The sequence below is a fragment of the Lutra lutra genome, chromosome 1 (assembly GCF_902655055.1).
Source record: "Lutra lutra chromosome 1, mLutLut1.2, whole genome shotgun sequence".
Taxonomy (NCBI): Eukaryota; Metazoa; Chordata; class Mammalia; order Carnivora; family Mustelidae; genus Lutra; species Lutra lutra.
Genome location: NC_062278.1, coordinates 46581784 through 46596200, shown reverse-complemented (window position 1 = coordinate 46596200; position 14417 = coordinate 46581784). Strand labels below are relative to the sequence as shown.

The window sequence follows — 14417 nt, the reverse complement described above, 5'->3', positions numbered from 1 at the left end:
TGGATGAAAATAACATAAAACATAACCCAGCAATACCTTTAAAAAAAAAGAAGAAAAACAGCTAGGAAACAGCAAGGAGCTGTACACCTTCAACATGTCTATGACATGTTTCTGGTAGTAGGCTTAATTTGTCCATCATTAGAATTTGATTTTAACCTACTGCTGTATATACTTTTGAGAAATGTAATAAATATGTTACATTTTATAAATTTTTAATATCCAGACACAGAACATTACAAAAAAGATTTATAGTTCCAAACAACAGCGAGTCCATATGCATTCTTTTGCTAATAAAAAACAACAAAAACACTTCTCTTGTGATAGATTGGCATACATAATTAAAGATGCTTTCATTTCATTATATAGAACCTCTGTAGTATAGAGATTCCTTTGAAAATTAGACTTCTACAGTATAACTTAGAGGGTAAAAGCTTGTATTTTGGAGTAAGCAAGGGGCTTGAACTTTAGTTCTACTATTAACTAGTTAGTATCCTTGAGTAAGTTATTTAAATTTTCTGGAAAGCCTCAGTACTCTTACCTAGAAATGGTAGTAATAATAGTATTTATTTTAGATAATTATTTTGAAGATTAAATGAGCTAACAATCTAAAATACTTGGCTCATAATAAGCTCAGAAAATGGAAACTATGATTATTACATTTGATTAATTAAACACCTTCTATGTACCAGGTGTTTTACATATATTATCCAGTCCTGCAGTTGAGTATTCTGAATCCTGTTATGGATAGCATCTCAGAAAGCTTAAACCACTTGCCTAAGATAACACAGCCAGTGAATTGTGGAGCTGGGATTTGAACCCAGCTCTTTCTAGCCTTAAAGCAGTGGCTCTTCACTGGCAGTGATTTTTGTACCCCATCTCTGACGGGCCAATGTCTGGGGCCAATTTTGGTTGTCATGTCTGGGAAGATGGTACTGATATCTCAGGGGTAAAGTAAAGGCTGGGGATGCTACAAAACACCCTACAATGTACAAGGCAGCCCCCCACAACCAAGAATTACTCAGCTCAACATGTGGTATGCCAATAGTTCTGAGGCTGAGAAACCTTGCTCCAAAGCTCTCATGATCTTGCTGATATACCAGCTGCCTCACTAGAATACAGTGATGCATGATGTTAATGTTTTGATATTGCAGTAAATAAAGTTGCTCTTGAAAAAGAATTTATACCAAAAAAGGACACAATAGTATATCTCAGGCAACACAACTGCTTTCTTTTGGGGGGCCTCCCCCCTCACTGCCTGTGGTTATGGGGAAACTGCCAATCACAGTGCTCATCTGCCTGTGAAGGCACAGGCTGGTACATAAAGCTAGCTGGGTCAATCACAGTGTCTACTTCCCTGGCCTGCTTTTGGTTCAGGGTTGGGCAAGACCCTGACAGGCCAACTAGAGTCTTCTCTAGGATTCATATGTGAGTTTTCACAGAGGAAAAAGTTTCATTCTGCCAAGGTTGCCAAGCTGGAATGCTGAGTCCTGGAGTGTAAAGAGTATAACAGAGGACCTTTGCTGTAGGAGAAAATGAGGTCAACAGATCTAGGGAACCACTAAAAACTCTGCATGATCCCTGGGATACAGCACCACTAACCTTCTTAGTCTCATGAATGAAATGTTTAAAATTCTTTTTACTCAAGTTAGTTTGGGTTGATTTTCTGTCATTTATAATCAAAAGAATGCTGAATAATAGAGTTTGCATGCTTTTTCTGACATATATTAAGAAAAAAATAACTATGCTCCATTCACAGTGTTGCTTCTATCTTAAGAAAAAAAAAAGAAAAAAAAAAAAAGAAAAAAGAAAAGAAGGCATGAGGACTACCCTTGAGGAATGCACATTCTCCGTGGGGGCAGGGCTAGGACTTAGGAATATCAGAAGTTCACCTTCTCATCTACGTAGTGGCCTCCTTGAGAGCAGACACTGGGTTTCTATTTCTCCATCCCCGCCCCACAGGCACACCTGGCCCAGTGACTGGCACATGTTTAATAAGTAACTGCTGACTAGCTAAGCAGATGGCACCTGCTGTTATGTTTGTAAGGTCTTTTATGGTCTAATCTTGTCTACTCTTTTCTCATTTCCTTTCCCTAATGTACAATACTACTGACCTGTGGGAAACTCATTATATTATTCACTAAAACAGATTCTACAAACTCAGAATTGTTCACTGTAATAAAATATGCCATGGTATACAGAATAGAGGGACTATTTCATAAAAACGTTCTGAAATTTCCTGAACTCACATAAAATCATAAGACACGTTAGCATTCTGTATTTAAGCCCACAGCTTAAACTCACAAAATGTAGTAAAAGTATAAAATATTCAAAAAGAACATAGTTGGATTTTTATTGTCCAAAATATTACTTTCCTTATTTAAAATGCACCTTGGCAAACAAAAGACAATACTTTGACCAAATAAATGAGAAATGCAGAACAAACAGGGAATAACTGGTATTTGGAGAGGAGCAGCTGGGAAAGTTTTGATTAAGCTATTTCTGCTTCCAAACAGAAATTCTGGTTACAGGATCCATCACAGATATGTTGACTTCCAATATGTTAAGCTAAACAGAATTTCAACTCTTTACAGCAGCAGCAAAAAATAGTCACAAGAGGGACACCTGGGTGGCTCAGTTGGTTAAGCCGCTGCCTTCGGCTCAGGTCATGATTCCAGAGTCCTGGGATCGAGTCCCACATCGGGCTCCTTGTTCTGTGGGGAGCCTGCTTCTCCCTCTGCCTCTGCCTGCCACTCTGTCTGCCTGTGCTCGCTCTCTCTCTCTCTCTGACAAATAAATAAATAAAATCTTAAAAAAAAAATAGTCACAAGATACATAAAAGATTTCAGCTCTTACCACTTTCCTCTGGTCTTGTATTGATCTGAGGACCTCAAGAGTTTGAATCCCTTTCCCACCCAGAAACTTTTGTTCTCTTATTTTTAGATTCTTGCTTGGATACTTTTTGGTAACCACTCAGAGATGATGAAAATTTCCAGCTTAGTTTCTACCTGGTCCTCAAAAAACAGTCAAGCTCTGGGTGGAGGGAGCACACAGGCTCAGCCCTGTGCTGTGGGCATTGGCAATCCTGAACAAATGAGAACAGCCTTAATGTCGGGAATCTATAAAGGCTGCAACAGCTTATTCTGGTTCCAGATATAGTCTCTGTGGCCAAATGAGGTCTAATAGACAGAATCATTCTCTAAATAGTCATCTTGGCCACAGATCATCAATAACCATGGCCAGAACGGCTGGGTAAGCTGTTGGGCAAGATCCGAGAAGGGAGGGGTCGACAACAGAGTTGGGAACCCTCTAGGCAACAATTAAGAACGATTTACATGGTAGTCTATGTTGGAAATTACACATTTGGACATTTTCCCCTCAGAGGCTTCTCTCCTAAAAAATCTGGCTTGTGCTGTGGTATCTTAAACATATACCCGCTCTGTTCTGTGAAAGTCCTGTCTCCTTCTTGTCACCTCCGCAGAGATTCTGGAATGTCCTGAACTTCAGAAAAGAACCACCTGGATCATTCCCTTGTCGACACAAGTATGATAATTTCTCCAGAGATGTTAAAAATCATAGCTTATTATTGTTAAAAGGGATAGTAAAAATCACCTAACCCAGTCCTTTTATTATATTTATTGGTCATGAAGCTGAGGTACTTTGAAAATTAAGTGGGCATTTATTGTTGAATTATAGTCTACATAATGATAGCCATGTTTACTTAATTGGCAGTACAGTGTACCCTAGCTGGTAAGATGATAATTCAAGGGGCGGAAAAATAATGGAATTTCTCTTTACATTTATTTTTCTCATTCTACTATAAGAAAGATTATTTATAAATGTTTATGAAGAATAACTAATTATGACTTTATGACCACACAAAAATGACTTTGATGAATGTATTTGGCACTGTACATAATGTATTCAAAATCAACCCCTTTGCATTTTTTATTCTCTTTTTATGTTCTTTTCCCCCAAAGCAGGGATTATCATGTTATGATACTACGTCTTTCGCTTCTGACTTTGTTTACAGTCTATCTTCCTTCTGCTGGAATGTGAGCTCCAGGAAGACTAGACATCACTGGCTACATAGGGAGCTACATGGACTGTAAACCAAACCAAAAAAGAAGCAGTTATTTCCTCCTCTCTTTTCCTTGCCCATGTCTTGTTCTAGAAGGTTATTAGCATGTCCTCTAAGATCACCATCAAATTGCTCGCTATATGATTCTAGGGAAATCATGTCACATTTGTATACCTCAGTTTCACAAGTACGTTGGACTTGGGCTGGACTAGATAATCTTTTGGTCCCTTCCAGATATAGCATTTCTTCTCTGTTCTATTTCTAGTTCCTAGAACAGAGAAGGTACCCAATAAATATTTTTAAATGAATAAATGAATATATTAGTATGGTAGTACTGGTACATAATGCGCAAACAAATATATGTCAGCTGTGAATGCTCGAGAACTTTTTATCCGTAAGGGTATATTGTTTGTACTGTTTGGAGCCTATGAATTGGGCATTTTTTATTTGAAGTCTGCTGGGGGAACTGGCTAAGTACTAAATGGGATACTAATGAAAGATGGCACTTGAAGTGAGGGCTCTTCTGTGCAGTGGAGACTAACTCACTGGGAAAAGGATTTTTTATTCTGGAGATTTGCTTGAGTGGCCTATTTTAGTCATGAGAGAGTAGGATAAGTAGGCAAGCATTATTTTGAGCTTAGAGCAGAGCAGGAACTATGGTGACTGAATGCAGGGCTTCCATTACCTTGGATAATGGGTTTTTTAAAAAAATTAGTTCCTTTCAGGATTAAAGGGGCAAATTTCTGCTTCTGAGATTCAATTTTAAGAAGAGCTGGACTGGCAATCACAAGTTGCCCCAAACAAGGCCCAGTGGCAGAAAAGAGCAATGAAGTCCTTCAAATAAAATTCCCTGAAGAATAGTAGACTCTTGGTAAATGACCTGGATCCAAAAGTCTTAAGTTTTGGGAGTTGAGCTGAGGTCACGGGTTAGGGCACAGTCTATACTTAAGGGCAGATGCTCTGCGGGACCTACCCATATGGGCTCTGTGTTTTGATGATGTTCATTGGAGAGCAATGATTGAACAGTGTGCATGACCTCAAACTTGCTGCCATGTAGGTTTCTAGACCTGGCATTCTCTAGAGTCAACAGGTCTCCATAGACCGAGTAGGACTCAGCTTCAAAAGTCAAATTGTCTGACAGGGAGAAACAATCGCCATGGTGAGCTAATCCAGTCTTCTTCATTCCTGGTATTAAAACTATGTTTGTTACTCATTAAGTCCTTTAGATCCTTGGACAATGAGGTTGGGATGGAATAATGAATGAGGTATGAGGTATGGATGGAATGCCCAAGCAAATGACTGGGAAAAACAGAAACAACAACAACAGCAATAAAAAGAGATGTGAAAATAGATTTAGTCTGAGTATGTATAGAGGTTTTCTATGGTTAAATTGTCTTTTTTTTTTTTTTTTTAAACTGTGAACATCCAGAAACACATTAGAGGTGAGCTCCCATTAGCATTGAGGATGGTAAGTGAGTGGACAAAGTCCACAAATACTGAGATGAGAAAGTGTGAAATTAAAATCTATTTTCAGTTCTAACTGTATACTTACTGGCATTGTCAGGTACTTACATTTCCTGACTACTGTTTTTATTTCTTCAGAGGTTACAGAGATCACATGTGTGTTGACTTTCCTGTTGTATAATATTATTAATCACCAAGGTAATTTTTACAGGTAAAACAGGAACAAAAGAAATTGCATAAAGGGTCATATATCTCAAAAGGATCATATCAAATTTCATACTGATAATACATTGCCTGAAAGTACTTGCTCTTTTTCTTCTAAGTATTATTTAGTTTAAATTAATTTGCTTTTTACAGTGGCAGATTACATTGCCCTCAGGAAGAAATGAAAGGTAAACATTATCTTTGTTACTTGTAGGTCAAGACTGTTGCATTAGCACAGTCATGTGTGTAGGAGCAACATGTGTAGGAGTCTCGAATATAAGATGTGGATCAGGTATCACATGACAAAGCCCATCAGCTGCCCCCTATGACATATAGTACAGCTCAGAGTGAAAGGTTACTTAGCTTCTCAAACTCAGCCACAGACCCTGAACAACTCTCAGGAAGAGAAGGGCTAATTTGAGTGAGGGCAAAAGACATATTTACTCCTCAGTGTTAACGTGTTTATACTCACAAAATGGCAGTTTAACTATTGATGGTACTTACATCTTGGTTAGACATTTCCCAATAAGGTCTCTCTCCATAGGACATGACTTCCCACATGACAATGCCATAGCTCCACGCGTCACTTGCTGAGGAGAATTTTCTGTAGGCAATAGCTTCTGGGGCCGTCCACCTTATGGGAATTTTCCCACCCTGGAAAACAAATCGGAAATTTCTCAGCTGGCTCACAAGTGTATTAAAAAATGAAATGGCAGTCCAATTAAAAAACTTTTGTTAGAAAGATCTGAATACTGCATGATAGCATTGGCATTTTAAATAAAAATAAGAGAACAAGAATAATGTTAAATGTCAGAAATTTTTTTCCTATAATAATATTCAGTGCTAGAAACTTTAATGGGAAATAAGTCACACTTCAGAAATACTTTATTTCATTCATTGGGGAAATTTATTTTCACTTTAGATTCACACAATTAAACTCACTATCGTGCCATTTGAAGAAAGTTCTGGATTATAGAACATTAAAACTAAATATCATTCAACATTCATTAAACATTGTATCACATGTATAAATAATAATGAGAATAACTTCTAACTTAATTGAAGATAAATGGTTAAATGCAGAACTGAAACATTCTCTGCAGTTCAATATTTATCAGGGCTTTCCCTCTTTCCTTTTTATCTATGATTATATTTACTTTAAATTAAAAAATCCTTTAACATTATACAAGGGCACCTGATAAGGATAATTCTTCTTTGGAACACTTTAGGCCAGATTACATTCTAGTTCTTCAGTGTTCCCTTTCACATTTGAACATATTAAAGAGATGAAATAGCATGAATTTAATCTATATTGTTCAGGTATTAAAGCCCGCTATTGTGTTATACTTATTTTTTTATCAACATTTATTACATTTTATCTCTCAAAACACTCTATAAATCCTTTTTACTGTAATGACAAGAACAAAACAATTCATCCATTTGATGTACAATCTTTGAAATTTTTGTAGCTGTGAACAGCAAGTCGAGCGAGGGGAGAGCACCGCTGTCGCCACTAGATGGCGGAAGAGAACAACGAGCTGTGCCCGGACCGCATTTTTTGGCTTCCCGTGAAAATACTTCTGCAGGCTTCTGCAGGCAGGGCAGCTCTTTAACTGTCAGAACGCTCCACGATGGAATTGCCTCATCAATAGCCGCACTTCCACGACCACATCATCTGATTACCCACGTCTCCCAAAGTCCGGTTTGAGGGTGAGCGGGGGTGGGAGGTGATAGAGGGTGCATTCTCTGGCCCTTGAGGAAGTTGGGTCTGATACCTTTAAAAGGTGAAGCTGTGAATGGAATAAATCTAAACACTACTTTTTTTTTTTTTTAAAGTAATCTAAGCATTTGCTTGAAGAGAAAAGTGATGCATCCGAAATGGGAATAATTGGGTTCACCAGGCAAATGAGTGCATTAATGGAATCCTCATCTTAAAGACTTGTAGCAAGGAACCTTGGGGATAATACTTTAAATTCAATCCCCTGATTTTACAGGTGAGTGACCGAATACAGGGTTTAGAGATTAGGAGATTCCTCTCCACATTATTAAATACATGTCTACTAACGTTATTATAATAGCATTATGGGGTATTGATATAAAGTTGTAAATACTTCATTGGGGAGGAAAAGCTGGGCCAAACAAACTTTGGTGTTTTAACCCTGGGCATCTTATAATCATATATCATCGTAATATAATGGGAGGAAACTAGAAGCCTGAAGTCTGGGGTGTTCACGCTTCGTGGCAGTACCACATTAAGGCCAGGAAATTAAATTTACAAAGTTGGTGCTAGTAGTTTAAGAGGGTGATGGGTAGGGAAAGGGAGTTGCAAGAGGAGGATTCATTTCTAAACCCAGAGTAGAATTGCCAGGTCAAATACAGAACCCACAGTTAGACTGAATTTCAGGTAAATAACTTCAGGTAAATACTTTTTTTTGTTGTTGTTGTTGTTGTCGAAGTATGTCCCATAAAGGAATATATTTTTGTGTGTAAGGACGTCCCAAATATTGCATGAGACATTTAGAGTAAAAATCAAAATGCATTGTTTCTCTGAAATTCAAATTCAACAGGGCATCCTATATTTTTATTTACTAAACCAAGCAACCCAATCACAGAACATGAAAAAATATTCCAGAAATGGAAATATTGTAAATGATCCAACACAACATTAGTGTTCTAAAAAAAAAAAAAAAAAAAACCAAACCCAGCGTGGTCGATACTTCATGAGGAGACAAGGACACTCTGACTTGTGTTTGTGTACCAGCCCTCTAGCAGCCTTTGTTTTATGGCCTATTTGTGGCTAAAGCACCTTGGTCCTGTGGCTCTGCATTTTGAAGCCGCTTAAGTCAGGCTCAGGTTTGTTCTAATATGGAAGCCTCACTTCCAGAGAATAAAGACCAAATTTATAGTTGACTTCAGAACAGATGTAAGAGCAGCATTCTCGTTTGACATTTCTGACTCTGGATCTTTCTTTGTCTCTCCAGCAAACAATGCGTAGAAGTGTGAATTGCTAATCTGCCGGGACTGTTCCTTTGCTAAATCTTTGTGAGTTCTATTAAGGCAGGCTAAAAAATACAGTTAAGGGTTATTTTAGGTGCATGATACCTCATATAAGTGATTCACATATACATTTATACTTCATGTAGGTTGATATCACATGTAAATAATAACCTTTCCCCTTTCCTAAGATTTTATTTTTTTCCTGTGAGGAGAAGATATTACAGAATATTTGATTAATAGCATTTCTATCTGTTATGGACTGAATTGTGTTTCCTCAAAATTCATGTTTTGAAGCCCTAAACCCCAATGTGACTGTATTTGGTGGTAGGGTCTTTCAAGAGGTAATCAAAGTTAAATGAGGTCATAAGGGTGGGCCCTACACCAGTATGGCTACCGTCCTTCTAAGAAGATGAAGAGACACCAGAGGTGTGCAGGCATAGGGAAAAGGCCATGTGAGGACCCAGCAAGAGGATGGCCGTCTGCAAGCTAAGGAGAGAAATTTCAGGAGAAGCCAAACCTGCCCATATTTAGATTTTGGATATCGAGCCTCCAGAACCGTGAAAAGTAAATTTTTATTGCTTGAGCCAGTCAGCCTCCGACATTTTGTTAATGGTAGCCCTAGCAGACTGATAACACCACTCTTATAAAGGAAAAAAGAAAGAAAGAAAGAAAGAAAGAAAGAAAGAAAAAAAGAAAGAGAAAAAAAAATTTGTCTAGGATGAGCAACACTGCAAAATGGACAGTACATCTCTACTTCAAATTCTATGTCAAGAGCCATCTTGAAATGGGAAGTGAGAGCTAGAATAAATCTTTTTTTTTTTTAAAGATTTTATTTATTTATTTGACAGACAGAGATCACAAGTAGGCAGAGAGAGAGAGGAAGGGAAGCAGGCTCCCTACTGAGCAGAGAGCCCAATCATGACCTGAGCCGAAGGCAGAGACTTTAACCCACTGAGCCACCCAGGCGCCCCTAGAATAAGTCTTAAAGATGAAAAATCATCACAGAAGTGCTAGGGTAGGGATATAATTCTAATTTATAAAAATGCATGGTAACATGAACCTGACAGTATGTACGGACTTCAGTAATTCTTAACATGTATGGAATAGAGATAAAGAAGCTTTCAAATCTTGTTTTTTTTTCTAGTGGGAGGGTATAGACTGAGCATAGTTGATCTCTAAGTGCAAGATAAGCCTGAAAGGAAGAGGTCCTTACAATTACGGCATGGTTTCTATCCCCTTTCCTATTTTAGAGGAAACACAGAAGCTTAGCTTTTTTCCTTTTTTTTTTTTAATTGAATGGACCAACAAACATGTGGCTTAATCTCAGCTACTTATTTTTGCCCATGATGTTGAATCATAGACAGAGGTAATGCACTAAATTACGTTTTTCTCAAAGCATTAACCACCAGATGTTTGTTTCAGGTTTGAGGAATGAACAAATAGTACTTTAGATTTGAAATCACAATCATTGGAACATTAGATGTTGCTTTACCATATGTTTATGAAGGGAAAAAAAAAGTTACCAATGATGCTAATCAAAATGACTGAATGTAACTCTAAAGTTTTCTCCAGTTCCTGGCACTTCCCTTATGCCAAGAGCTTAATCATTTAGGGAACAAAGGAGAAACAGTAAGTAAGCAAACTGGGTCTGGATCTGGATGGCTACTGAAAAGATTGTTAGCAACCCCTTTTTCCTGTTTTTTAAGTCCTATGCAGAGCTTGCTGTCTAAAATGGGGTCATAGCAGAAAAAGCGCTGAAGAAACAACTAGGAACCTTGAATTAGACCTGTACACCCTCTATCTTGTATTACGGTTGTATTTAACATCTGAGGTTTAGAACCTGATCCTCTAATCTTCAGTGGAGGAGACAATCAAATGAAATATAGTAAGGTTACAAAGGCTTAATTCTGAAACCAAATAGAAACCTTCCACTAAGAAACAAGAACACTTAAATCTCTCTCCATTTCTCATGCACTGGGTTTGATGGTTATCTTAAAGGCAAATGGTTTGACTAGGCAGCAATCTGCCTACAGACTTTTTCTTTTTTCCTTGATCTGCCTCTGTGGTACCCGAACCTCAAGGAATATAAGAATTACACCATAGAAAACATATATACTATGCTTAAAGATTAATTTAAGAAATTTCTAATGGCAATTTTAACTAAATATTTTTCTTTATGAGATGAAAGTCTTCTACAATCTATTGTGTGACTTTGGGAAAATCTTAACTCTGAGTTATATTTCAGATCTGGAAAATGAGGGGATTTGAATTGATGATCATAAAATAATAAACTCTAGTGGGTTTTAATATGTTCCTGCAGTTTCTTGGCTCCCATTAAACTGAGTATATAGGCCATCTGAGTTTGTACCTAGTCCATGTAGACAGAGCCTGATGACAGACGGTAGTGGAGATAAGCACACTCTTGTTTCACATCCCAGACCAGTAATTAACGGTCACAGGGATCATCCTGAGTAGTAAGGAAGGGTAAAAAAATAACTTAATCACTTTTAGTTTAAGAAGGCAGGAGTATGAAAATACATATTAGAAAGGCACGAAACCAGGACATTGACTTTTCCCCCTCTTTGCTTTTTACTCTTAATGGGTTAAAATACACTTAATGAGCAACCACTGGTTATTTGGAAAACTCATTATACGGACACTTACTGAGGTCAGATGAAAGGCATTAGTTTGTTTGCTGAAAGGTCATTTTACATGAAAAGTTCTTGTCAGTGGGGATTATCTGTGGCAGTGGTGGTCTGGTTTGGGAAGCTATGGTGGAGGAATTAGCATTCTGAGGACTTCCACCTTAATTCAGTATGGTGTCCTAGGAAATCAGAGCAAATCACTCTCTCACATGCTAGTTATACAGACAACCCAACTCTCACAGGGGGGGTTATTCTTTCTCTTGAGAATTACTCATCTTGAGAGGTAAGTCCATCTCTGAGCATCTCTTTCTAGTTTGTATTCCCAAATCAACAAATCATAATATTATTATGTACAACTATATTATATTGTGTAAGCCTTTTTAAAAATACATCCTCATTCCCTCTCTGAGGAATGTGTACTTCCCTCGTTCATTGAAGTTTACTGATCTAGGACAACTTTGGTACTGTGTGAAGCTTTATCCTTTTCTGAAATATGAGGATAATAACTGTCCTTTGAAGAAAGATGGAGGACTAGGATGGAACAAATTCATCTGTAGTCACAAAGGATAAATCTTATTATAGATTTCTAGATAACATTTATTAAGTGGATTAAATGAGATAGTATACATGAAGTCCCTCTTAGCTGCAACATATGGTAGGCATTCTGGAAATGTTACTTGTCTCTTTAATTTATGCACTTAAAATATCTCTTTTTTTTGGGCCTGCTTGGTGACTCCAGCCCATATCGACATACCAGTTTTCTAATCTGGAGTCACTAGCCTACCCCTTAGAGTGCCAGGCTCAAGGTGGTCTCCTCACACAAGAGCTTTTAGGAGCCAGAGGCAACAAATCAATCGTTGGTAGACAAGCTCTGACTCAGTTCTTATAATTTAGACTTGTCTTGTCCAGTTTGAGGAAATCTATTTTGGTTCAGTGCATTCTGTTCTATGCCTAGCTTCCTGCCAGTGCACCACCAGCACCCTTCTGAGACTGAAGACATATCTTATTCATCTCATTCTTTCATGGGTATAATTCTGTCATCAAAGAACATTATCTATGGCTAAATGTTGGCAGCCAGATTTCTGCCTACAGCTGAATCTGCCTGATAATGATTCTCAAAGGATTTCTTGCCTTTTCCCGAGTGTTTCTCTTCTCTTTGTGGGGTTTGATACAGGGGGTAAATTACAAACCTACTCTCCTCATGAGTGCCCCCAGGGAAACACACACACACACATACAATGCTGCATCAGGAACACGTGATTATAGATGCCAGGTTGAGACACTCGTGCTGTAAGCAGAAGACCCTTCTTGCATAGTATTTTAAAAATATAAGTTATTGGGGGCGCCTGGGTGGCTCAGTGGGTTAAGCCGCTGCCTTTGGCTCGGGTCATGATCTCAGGGTTCTGGGATCGAGTCCCGCATTGGGCTCTCTGCTCAGCAGGGAGCCTGCTCCCTCCTCTCTCTCCGCCTGCCTCTCTCTCTACTTGTGATCTCTCTCTGTCAAATAAATAAATAAAATCTTAAAAAAAAAATATATATATATAAGTTATTGGTTCTTAATAACCAATTTTTATAGGAAGATAAGTGCTTTAAAAATTTATAGTAAATAGCATCGTTTTAGGCCACAAATATGAAACAGCAATTTTAATACCTTTATCTAAGACAAAGATTTCCTAACAGTTGTTTCTTGTTCGGGGTTTTCACTCCCTGTGCCAAGGACCTTTGTGTGGGTGTTCACTGAGGTCTTAGGGTCTTGGATTTTACTGAATCCAGGGCTAACCAACTGTTTAGCTTTGAGCTGAAATGGACATACAATTAGATTTTCCATGGCTAAGTTTTTTTTCTTCCCCCTAGAGTCTCTAAATGCCTTTAAACAGAGCCCCACCACTCCGCCATCTCACTGAATCTTCTTCAGACGCACTCACCCTATTTCCATTATCTTCCTGGCCACTGTAGGCAGTGCTGTCACCTCCTCAACTCAAACTTCAGTGCAACCTCCTTTTCTGATTATGAAATGAACAATGATCTACTTTTGAAATTTATTTAGACCACGTTTTTCATAAAGAATAGGACCAACTGAGAAACGATTTCAAATAAACAGGAATAGTTATGTCGCCAGCTTTGTTTTCTACTCTCTACAAACATTCCTAACTATGGAAGGAAAGACTTTCTTATTCTCCTCTCCTCACATTATCTACCTGGAACTATACTACATTTTTATTCATTGTCTAAATGCATAAACAGCTCAGTGAATGCTAATTTTTTTTGTTCCCATAATAAAACAGTGCTTATCGTGCTATTCAAAGCCTCGAGAATTAGAATCCTTTTCACCTGCTTCCTCCTAAATTGCTCCTGAAAATAATTCATTGCCTCCTATTTCTCAGTACTCTCTTTCGATGAGAACATAGGTGCTACACCATTAAGTGAATAACACTGTTCTGGGGGACATCTGTTAAATTAGATTTTCTATGCCATCCTATAAGGCAGATAAAGTAGGACAAAATGTTACTGTAATGTGCTAGAATTAAACATATACATTATTATGAGGATTGCCATTGTGTCTGAGTGTAGATAACTTAAATATCACTGACACTAGAGGTAATTTTTTTCAAAACAACCTATCATTCATTATGGTTTTGTGAATATACTGTATGGTAAGGTCTGAAGGGGATAGTGGATATTAATAGAGTGAAAAATCCTATTCCTCCCTTCCTGGACAGTAGCACTCTACCCTTCATCTTTTCTCTCCTGTCCATCTCTCTTATTTTTTTTCTTTTTAATCCAGCTATACAGAAGACTAGCTACCACTCTGTTCCCTCTGCAGTGTATTTTAACAAAATTTTCTTAAGCTTCTCGTCTATACTACTTATGGCAAAGATGAATGGATATTAATGCAGAAGTACTAGTTCTAAAAAATGTACCACATAAATCATAAAGGAGAGTAAAAGATTATTTGGACCATTAATACTGAGATATTTAATACATTAAATGCTAATTAATATGTAAAATAATACAGTTCTTCATGTATA

General features: G+C 37.7%; 1 protein-coding gene across 1 annotated transcript in view; it reads right to left on the bottom strand.

Moving 5' to 3' along the window:
• Positions 1–14417, bottom strand: part of EPHA6 (EPH receptor A6) — an 872902-nt gene that overhangs the window by 30557 nt on the left and 827928 nt on the right. Inside the window, 1 exon segment of the mRNA XM_047722523.1 lies at positions 6251–6400. Within this exon segment, the coding sequence (XP_047578479.1) occupies positions 6251–6400 (150 nt within the window).